This window comes from Triticum urartu, chromosome 1 (assembly GCF_003073215.2).
Source record: "Triticum urartu cultivar G1812 chromosome 1, Tu2.1, whole genome shotgun sequence".
Classification (NCBI taxonomy): Eukaryota; Viridiplantae; Streptophyta; class Magnoliopsida; order Poales; family Poaceae; genus Triticum; species Triticum urartu.
Genome location: NC_053022.1, coordinates 11477498 through 11487245, shown reverse-complemented (window position 1 = coordinate 11487245; position 9748 = coordinate 11477498). Strand labels below are relative to the sequence as shown.

The following is a 9748-nucleotide window of genomic DNA, read 5'->3' as shown; positions in this document are numbered from 1 at the left end:
TTACTGATTGGAAATGATATAGAATTTCTGGATAGCATAAGGGGATACTTGAATAATACTTTTTCAATGAAAGACCTCGGTGAAGCTGCTTACATATTGGGCATTAAGATCTATAGAGATAGATCAAGACGCTTAATTGGACTTTCACAAAGCACATACCTTGACAAAGTTTTGAAGAAGTTCAAAATGGATCAAGCAAAGAAAGGGTTCTTGCCTGTGTTACAAGGTGTGAAGTTGAGTAAGACTCAATGTCCGACCACCGCAGAAGATAGAGAGAAAATGAAAGATGTTCCATATGCTTCAGCCATAGGCTCTATCATGTATGCAATGATGTGTACCAGACCTGATGTGTGCCTTGCTATAAGTCTAGCAGGGAGGTACCAAAGTAATCCAGGAGTGGATCACTGGACAACGGTCAAGAACATCCTGAAGTACCTGAAAAGGACTAAGGATATGTTTCTCGTATATGGAGGTGACAAAGAGCTCATCGTAAATGGTTACATTGATGCAAGCTTTGACATTGATCCGGACGATTCTAAATCGCAAACCAGATACGTGTTTATACTGAACGGTGGAGCTGTCAGTTGGTGTAGTTCTAAACAAAGCGTCGTGGCGGGTTCTACATGTGAAGCGAAGTACATAGCTGGTTCAGAAGCAGCAAATGAAGGAGTCTGGATGAAGGAGTTCATATCTGATCTAGGTGTCATACCTAGTGCATTGGGTCCAATGAAAATCTTTTGTGACAATACTGGTGTAATTGCCTTGGCGAAGGAATCCAGATTTCACAAGAGAACCAAGAACATCAAGAGACGCTTCAATTCCATTCAGGATTTAGTCCAAGTTGGAGACATAGAAATTTGCAAGATACATACGGATCTGAATGTTGCAGACCCGCTGACTAAGCCTCTTCCACGAGCAAAACATGATCAGCACCAAGGCTCCATGGGTGTTAGAATCATTACTGTGTAATCTAGATTATTGACTCTAGTGCAAGTGGGAGACTGAAGGAAATATGCCCTAGAGGCAATAATAAAGTTATTATTTATTTCCTTATATCATGATAGATGTTTATTATTCATGCTAGAATTGTATTAACCGGAAACATAATACATGTGTGAATACATAGACAAACAGAGTGTCACTAGTATGCCTCTACTTGACTAGCTCGTTGATCGAAGATGGTTATGTTTCCTAACCATAGACATGAGTTGTCATTTGATTAATGGGATCACATCATTAGGAGAATGATGTGATTGACTTGACCCATTCCGTTAGCTTAGCACTTGATCGTTTAGTTTGTTGCTATTGCTTTCTTCATAACTTATACATGTTCCTATGACTATGAGATTATGCAACTCTCATTTACCGGAGGAACACTTTGTGTGCTACCAAACGTCACAACGTAACTGGGTGATTGTAAAGGTGCTCTACAGGTGTCTCTAAAGGTACTTGTTGGGTTGGCGTATTTCGAGATTAGGATTTGTCACTCTGATTGTCGGAGAGGTATCTCTGGGCCCTCTCGGTAATACACATCACTCAAGCCTTGCAAGCATTGCAACTAATAAGTTAGTTGCGGGATGATGTATTACGGAATGAGTAAAGAGACTTGCCGGTAACGAGATTGAACTAGGTATTGAGATACCGACGATCGAATCTCGGGCAAGAAACATACCGATGACAAAGGGAACAACGTATGTTGTTATGCGGTCTGACCGATAAAGATCTTCGTAGAATATGTAGGAGCCAATATGAGCATCCAGGTTCCGCTGTTGGTTATTGACCGGAGATGTGTCTCGGTCATGTCTACATAGTTCTTGAACCCGTAGGGTCCGCACGCTTAAAGTTCGGCGACGATCGTAATTAAGGCTTTTTGTGTTCTGATGTACCGAAGGTTGTTCGGAGTCCCGGATGTGATCACGGACATGACGAGGAGTCTCGAAATAATCGATACATAAAGATTGATATATTGGAAGCCTATATTTGGATATCAGAATCGTTCCGGGTGAAATCGGGATTTTACCGGAGTACCGGGGGGTTACCGGAACCCCCCCCCCCCCCCCCCCCCCCCCCCCCGGGGGGGGGGGGGGGTTAATGGGCCTACATGGGCCCTAAGGGAGAAGAGGAGGACCGGCCAGGGCAGGCCGCGTGCCCCCTCCCCCTAGTCCGAATAGGACAAGGAAGGGGGGCGGCGCTCCCCTTTCCTCTTTCCCCCTTCCCCTTTCCTTCTCCAACAAGGCAAGAGGAGGGAGTCCTACTCCCGGTGGGAGTAGGACTCCTCCAGGCGCACCCCTAGGGGCCGACCGCACCTCCCCCCTCCCTCCTTTATATACGGGGGCAGGGGGCACCCCATGACACACAAGTTGATCTTCGTGATCGTTCCTTACACTACTAGGGAAAAGCCTAGCAGTAGCGCGGGTTTTGGGTGTATCAGTAGCGCGGGCGCCCGCGCTACTGATACGGCGCCACAGCTAACTTGTAGCAGTAGCACGTGTTGACACGCGCTACTGCTATATATGGTTAGCTGTAGCGTGCATTGCAGTACAACGCCACTGCTAATTATCTGTAGCGGGTCTTATACCCCGCGCTACTACTATTACTTTCAAAAGCAAAAAAATATCTCGATCCCGTGCGTGTTGTCAATGGCAGCAGTTGTTCGATCCAGCGATGGTTGGGGTCGCCGGAGGCATGAACGAGCAGCGGCAGACCAGATCCGGCGGTGGCTGTTGGAGGAGGGCCTGTTTCCATGGAAGAGCAAGGCAGCGGCGTGGGGCTCCTCTTCCCGACCATGCCAGATATGGTCGTCCATGGCGACTACCTGCACAGGCATGGACATGGGATTGTGAGTCAAACTAGAGGGAGAGAGAGAAAAAAGAAAACCGAGGGAGAGAGGAAGGAGATGGAGGGAGTAGCGGGGCTGGTCACCGGTGGTTAGGTCTCTGGCATGGTGGCGCGAGGCGGCGGCCTCCTAGACGCCGGTGGAAGACCGGCGAGCTCCTAGGCGCCGGTGGCGCGAGGTGGCGCTCTCTTTCGGTGCCATGGAGGAGGAGGGGCGCATGAGCAAGAGGTCAATGTGAGAACGTATGGAGAGAGAGAGAGGAGGGAGTGGCGGAAGAGAGGAGGGATTTGGGGGAGGGAGAGGACGGGTGGGGAAAAGGTGGTGGGTGCGGATTAGCAGTAGCGCAGTACGTAAAACGCGTTGCTGCTAAGAAAGTAGCAGCAGCGCGCTTTCGGTACAAGCGCTACTGCTAACCGGGACCAAAAGTGTGCCCGATTTGAAAATTAGCAGCAGCGACCTTAGAAAAACTGCGCTACTGCTACAGCTATAGCAGTAGCGCGGCTCGCGGCACCGCGCTACTGCTAAATGGAGTTGGATGGGTGGGCACTTTCGGTCGATATTTGTAGCAGGGCGGGTTACACCGAGCGCGCTACTGCTAAGCACTTGTCAGTAGCGGGTTTTCCACACCCGCGCTACTGCTAATTAGCAGCAGCGCTCCTTTTTGAGCCGCGCTGCTGCTAAGATTCTGTGTATAGGGTTTTCCCTAGTAGTGTTAGCCGTGCGCGGTGCCCCCTTCCACCATATTCCACCTCGGTCATATCGTAGCGGTGCTTAGGCGAAGCCCTGCGTCGGTAGAACATCATCACTGTCATCACGTCATCGTGCTGACGAAACTCTCCCTCAACCGAGTGGAACGTGTGCAGAACTCGGAGGTGCCGTACGTTCGGTACTTGGATCGGTCGGATCGGGAAGACGTACGACTACTTCCTCTATGTTGTGTCAACGCTTCCGTTGCCGGTCTACGAGGGTACGTAGACAACACTCTCCCCTCTCGTTGCTATGCATCACCATGATCTTGCGTGTGCATAGGAAATTTTTTAAAATTACTACGTTCCCCAACAGTATCTATCTAAATCATACAAGTAAGAATTTTTTTTCTTCTAGAAAGAAGATAAAAACAAGAGGCTCACTATGGTGGTGGTGGCGACGAGATCGTCGTGGGCGATCGACGGGGACGGGGACGGCACCCTACACATGTGCAGACTCTAAGAAGTTAACTTCAGCTCAAATTGTGCATCTAAATCAAAGGAATTCCCACATAAACTCCTCCACTAAAACCCATGAACCACTCTACTTCTAGAGCATTTGAAATGATCTAAACTAGTAGTGAGAGATGAAATGGTGAAGTTGCTAACCTTTTAGAACACTTGAGTAGTTGGTGCACCGCCAAACCTACACAACTCTTGAGAAAAATGTAGCTTGGAGGTCGAGCTTGGAGAGGAGAAAGCTTAAGTGTGGCTCCGACATTTCATCGAACACCTCATGTTCATAGGAGGTGAGAACAGAGAGCGGCATACCTCCCACACGCCGGCCAGCCAAAAAACAGAGGAGTGAGCGGGCAGGGTAGAGCATATATATATAGGCGTCTATAGGACAGAAGACCGACCTCTAGTCCCGGTTCCAGCCACCAACCGGGACTAAAGGGGCTGCGCAAGGAGCGAGGCCCTTTAGTCCCGGTTCGTGTCTGGAACTGGGACTAAAGGGATCAGACGAAACGGGACTGGTGCCTGCCAAGGCCCGGCCGGCGCCCTGGCCTCACGAACCGGGACTGATGCATCCATTGGTCCCGGTTCGCAACAGAACCGGGATTAATGCTCTTATCTGGCCTGGACCAAAGCCCTATTTTCTACTAGTGATTGTAGTTATAGAACATAAACATTAATTGCAAACTTGGAGATAAATAACAACTGTTATTATTGCCTCTAGGGCATATCTCCTACATAGACACCCATCACACATTTGAATCTATGTCAATGAATATTTGATGGATCTCAACAGTCATTCTACCATTATTTTTAGTTCGTCCATGCCGGTTTGGAGTTTCTATGGATCAACAAGTTTCTTGTAATATATAAACTAGGCTTCTTAACGGCTCAACTACGAGGCCGAGTGGAATCCACCCGTAATTTTCTTCGAGTTTGGTTCATATGCAAGGCATTATTCCAATATTTTTTGTGTAAAACACAATATATTTATGTTGAGAGATTCAATAATATGAATCCACCCACATTTTAAGCTTTCGATTTGTCATTTCATATAATGTTAGAAACATTTCATAGAGGTAACAAAGAACTCGCCATTTCAACGAAATGTCTCAAACAAATCGCAACACATATTATGATTCAAATTTGCTAAATTATTTCAATGGTATTCAAGAAAAAATTGTTTTTGATTCACAGTTATCAATTTCTTTACTTAAATTCAATTTTTTCAAGAATAATTCATAAATAATCGCTCATATTTTTCTTATTTCAGTTATATGTTAAAATCTTTGACCAAAATTGCATAGAGATCTCACATTAATTTCAATTTTTTTTGTATACAAAAACTTGAAACGTTTCATAGAAGTACCAAATATTGGATTGCTTGAAAAATATGAAATATATGTTTCATAAATTAATAATTAGATAAATTGGTATATGCCATTCAATTATACAGATATTTCAAAATAAATGTCACCAGAATTTCAAATATTTTAGTCATATCCAATGAAATTCAGAAACATTTTATGTAATTAGCAAATGTTTTGATATTTGGAAAAAGTTGTCAAATATATTTCATAAAAATGTTGATATATAAATTAGATCGGTCATATTCAATAAAATGTAGATATTATTTCACATAGGTACAAAATATTTGATTGCATGGAAAGAAGTTGACAAATACATTTCACACCTAATCTTAGCAAACTTAATTTTTTTAGTCATATCTCTTCAATTTCAGAAAAAATTCACCAAGGCAACGCACAAATTTGAAATATTTCTATCATATGCAAATCAAATGGATAAACATTTCATATAGTTACATAATATTTAATTATTTGGAAAATAATCGCAAATATATTTCATAAAGAATGACGAAAAATTAATTAGTTCAGACATATTCAATCTATTTTAGTGAAATCCCATAGAGATAAATGACTTCTAAAATTTAAGTATATGCGATAATGTTTCATCATTTCATGAAGTTTTACCAAGTGGCACCAAGTTTCAAATTCGTAATTTCAATTTTGTCAAAACATGGCCGGCCTACATTGATCCTGTCTCGAGGCCTTTTTAGCATGGAATTAAAATATTCAGAGTGATGATATATAATTTAGACTTGTTGTCCAGGATTTAAGATTTTATAAGCCGGCCATGGCATGAATAGGTTGCCATTTGCCACTGGGCCTGAGGCAGTGAACGAAGATGGAATGGAACTCGTCCACGGTGCGTGCATCGCATGCAAGGAACAAGGAACGCCATGGAAGGAACTCAAGCATCCACGCGGCATGCTTGCAAAGCAGCACCAGAATTATCCGCGGCTGGGCAACCACTCGATCCTTGTTTCTCTGCGCGCGACCTCTCCTGCAACCTCGCGCCACCGAACCCGCGTAGCCCTCCACCGCGAAACCTCGCCACCGGCCGGCCATCCATCTCGATCGACGCGACCGAGGAACACGCTCCCATGCATGCATAGCAGTTCCTATATATCGCGAGAACGCGGGGAGCGGTGGGCACCACACATTGCCGGACGGACGACCTCCAGTTCGTAGATGGATCACCGCGGGCCGCTGTTGCCCGATGGCCGCCGGCTGGCGGCCGCGCTCCTCCTCCTCCTGGCGGCCTGCCTCTCGTCTGCCCGGGCCGTCACCAGCGAGGAGGCCTCCTACATCGCACAACGCCAGCTGCTCGCCATGAGCGAGGCCGGGGTGGGCGAGGACGGGGACCTCCCCGCGGACCTGGAGTCGAGGCCTTGCCTGGAGTTCGACGGCAAGGCCGCCACCGCCAACATGACCTTCCCAAACGATCGCCTCCGCCGCGCCTACATCGGGCTCCAGGCCTGGCGCAAGGCCTTCTACTCCGACCCCAAGAACTTCACCAGCGACTGGGTGGGCGCCGACGTGTGCTCCTACAACGGCGTGGTCTGCGCGCAGGCGCAGGACGACGCCAAGGCCACCGTGGTCGCCGGGATCGACCTCAACGGCGCCGACATCGCCGGCTACCTCCCGCCGGAGCTCGGCCTGCTCACCGACCTTGCCTTCTTCCACATCAACACCAACCGCTTCTGCGGCATCATCCCCAAGAGCATGTCGCGCCTCACCATCCTCTGGGAGTTCGACGTCAGCAACAACCGCTTCGTCGGCCCCTTCCCCTACGTCTGCCTCGAGATGCCCACGCTCAAGTACCTCGACATCCGCTTCAACGAGTTCGAGGGCGAGCTGCCGCCCGCGCTCTTCGACAAGCCCTACGACGCCATCTTCGTCAACAGCAACCGCTTCGTCGGCCCCATCCCGGAGACCATCGGCAACTCCACCGCCTCCGTCGTCGTCTTCGCAAATAACAAGTTCGTCGGATGCATCCCCAAGAGCATCGGCCGCATGGCCAAGACGCTCGACGAGATCATCTTCCTCAACAACACGCTCGAGGGCTGCATGCCGCTCGAGATCGGCATGCTCACCAACACCACCGTCGTCGACGTCAGCGGCAACGGCCTCGTCGGCTCGCTGCCCAAGGAGATCTCCGGCTGCAGCAAGCTCGAGCAGCTCGACGTCTCCAGGAACGTCCTCACCGGCGTCGTGCACGAGGCCATCTGCGAGCTCCCCATGCTCGTCAACTTCAGCTACGCATCCAACTTCTTCGAGTCCGAGTCGTCGCCGTGCATGCCCTCCGACAAATCCGAGGTCAACCTCGACGACGCCAACAACTGCCTCGGCGCGCTCCGCCCCGCACAGAAGACCACGCTCCAGTGCGCGCCCGTGCTCGCGCGCCCCGTCGACTGCAACAAGCACGTGTGTGCCGGGTCGCACCCAACCACGACGCCTTCGCCGGACAGGAAGCAGGCATCACCGCCGGCGCTGTCCCCGATAATTGGGCCAGCAATGGAGATCCCGACGCCGGCACCGGCACCGGCACCAGCACCCGAGCCGGCTGTTTTGGGCCCGATTGTTGGGCCACTTCCACCCAAGGATGAGTATGCTGGTGCTCCGCCACCTCCCAGTTCTGGCTGGCTCCCGTTGACCCCTGAGCGCAAGAAGGCACCTCCGCCGGAAGAATACACGCCTCCGGTGAAGGTGCTTCCGCCACCCGCACCCGAGAAGGTGCTTCCACCACCGACGCCCGTGAAGGAGCTTCCGCCACCCACACCAGAGAAGAAGGTTCTTCCACCACCAGCGCCGGTTAAGGTGCTTCCGCCACCCGCACCAGAGCAGGTGCTTCCACCACCGACGCCCATGAAGGTGCTTCCGCCACCCACACCGGTGTACTCTCCGCCACCCCCTGTGAAATCTCCTCCCCCGCCGGCTCCAGTGAGCTCTCCACCCCCTCCGGTGAAGTCTCCTCCCCCGCCGGCACCGGTCCACTCTCCACCACCACCAGTGAAATCTCCCCCACCACCGGCACCGGTGAGCTCTCCACCACCTCCGGTCAAGTCTCCTCCACCACCCGCGCCGGTCTACTCTCCACCACCCCCGGTGAAATCTCCTCCCCCGCCTGCTCCAGTGAGCTCTCCACCACCTCCTGTGAAATCTCCTCCACCACCTGCACCAGTGAGCTCTCCACCACCTGCACCGAAGAAGCCTCCGCCAACAGAAACACCGGTAATCCCACCTAAAGAAAAGTCAATGCCACCACCAACTCCGACAAAGTCGTCTCCCCCTACAACCGAGAAGTATGAACCACCAGTCAAACCTGTTGAATCATTGCCACCACCGGTGAAGTCATATCCGCCAAAAGAACCTACGCCTGAGAAGTCATTACCACCACCAGCGCCAGTTAAGGTACTTCCACCACCCGCAACTGAGAAGGTGCTTCCACCACCGGTGCCGGTGAGCTCACCACCACCAACACCAGTTAAGGTACTTCCACCACCCGCACCAGAGAAGGTGCTTCCACCACCGGTGTCAGTGAAGCCACCACCGGCTCCAGTGAGCTCACCACCACCAGCACCAGTTAAGGTACTTCCACCACCCGCACAAGAGAAGGTGCTTCCACCACCGGTGCCGGTGAAGCCACCACCGGCTCCAGTAAGCTCACCACCACCAGCACCGGTTAAGGTACTTCCACCACCGGCACCAGAGAAGGTGCTTCCACCACCGGTGCCCGTGAAGCCTCCACCGGCTCCGTTGAGCTCACCACCACCAGCACCAGCTAAGGTACTTCCACCACCCGCACCAGAGAAGGTGCTTCCACCACCGGCACCGGTGAAGCCTCCACCAGTTCCAGTGAGCTCACCACCTCCCCCTGTGAAATCTCCACCACCACCTGCTCCAGTTAGCTCGCCGCCACCTCCGGTCAAGTCTCCTCCTCCACCGGCACCAGTTAGTTCCCCACCACCAGTACCGGTGAAGCCTCCACCCGCACCGGTGAGCTCACCACCTCCTCCGGTGAAATCGCCACCACCTCCAGCCCCAGTTAGCTCACCGCCGCCTCTAGTCAAGTCTTCTCCACCACCGGCACCGGTCAGCTCACCGCCACCAGCACCAGTGTTGTTGCCTCCTCCAGCAAAATCCACCCCAGCACCGGTGAAAGAAGAGCCACAGTCACCTCCAGCGGAATCACTTACACCCCCAAAGTTCGACGAGTTCATCATGCCGCCGGTCCTGTCGGCAAAATACGCGTCACCACCACCACCCCAGTTCCAAGGATATTAAGCATGGCACCATCGAAACATCGACGAGGAGCGACCAATTATGGTTTAACACAACATCACGTG

General features: G+C 50.9%; 1 protein-coding gene across 1 annotated transcript; it reads left to right on the top strand.

Annotated features, from left to right (window-relative positions):
- The first annotated feature begins 6590 nt into the window (after positions 1-6590).
- Positions 6591-8647, top strand: LOC125532518 (pollen-specific leucine-rich repeat extensin-like protein 1). Its single transcript, XM_048696561.1, has 2 exons — positions 6591-8016; positions 8247-8647. The coding sequence occupies exons 1-2, from the start codon at positions 6591-6593 to the stop codon at positions 8645-8647; spliced, it is 1827 nt and encodes a 608-aa protein (XP_048552518.1).
- The last annotated feature ends 1101 nt before the right edge of the window (positions 8648-9748 follow it).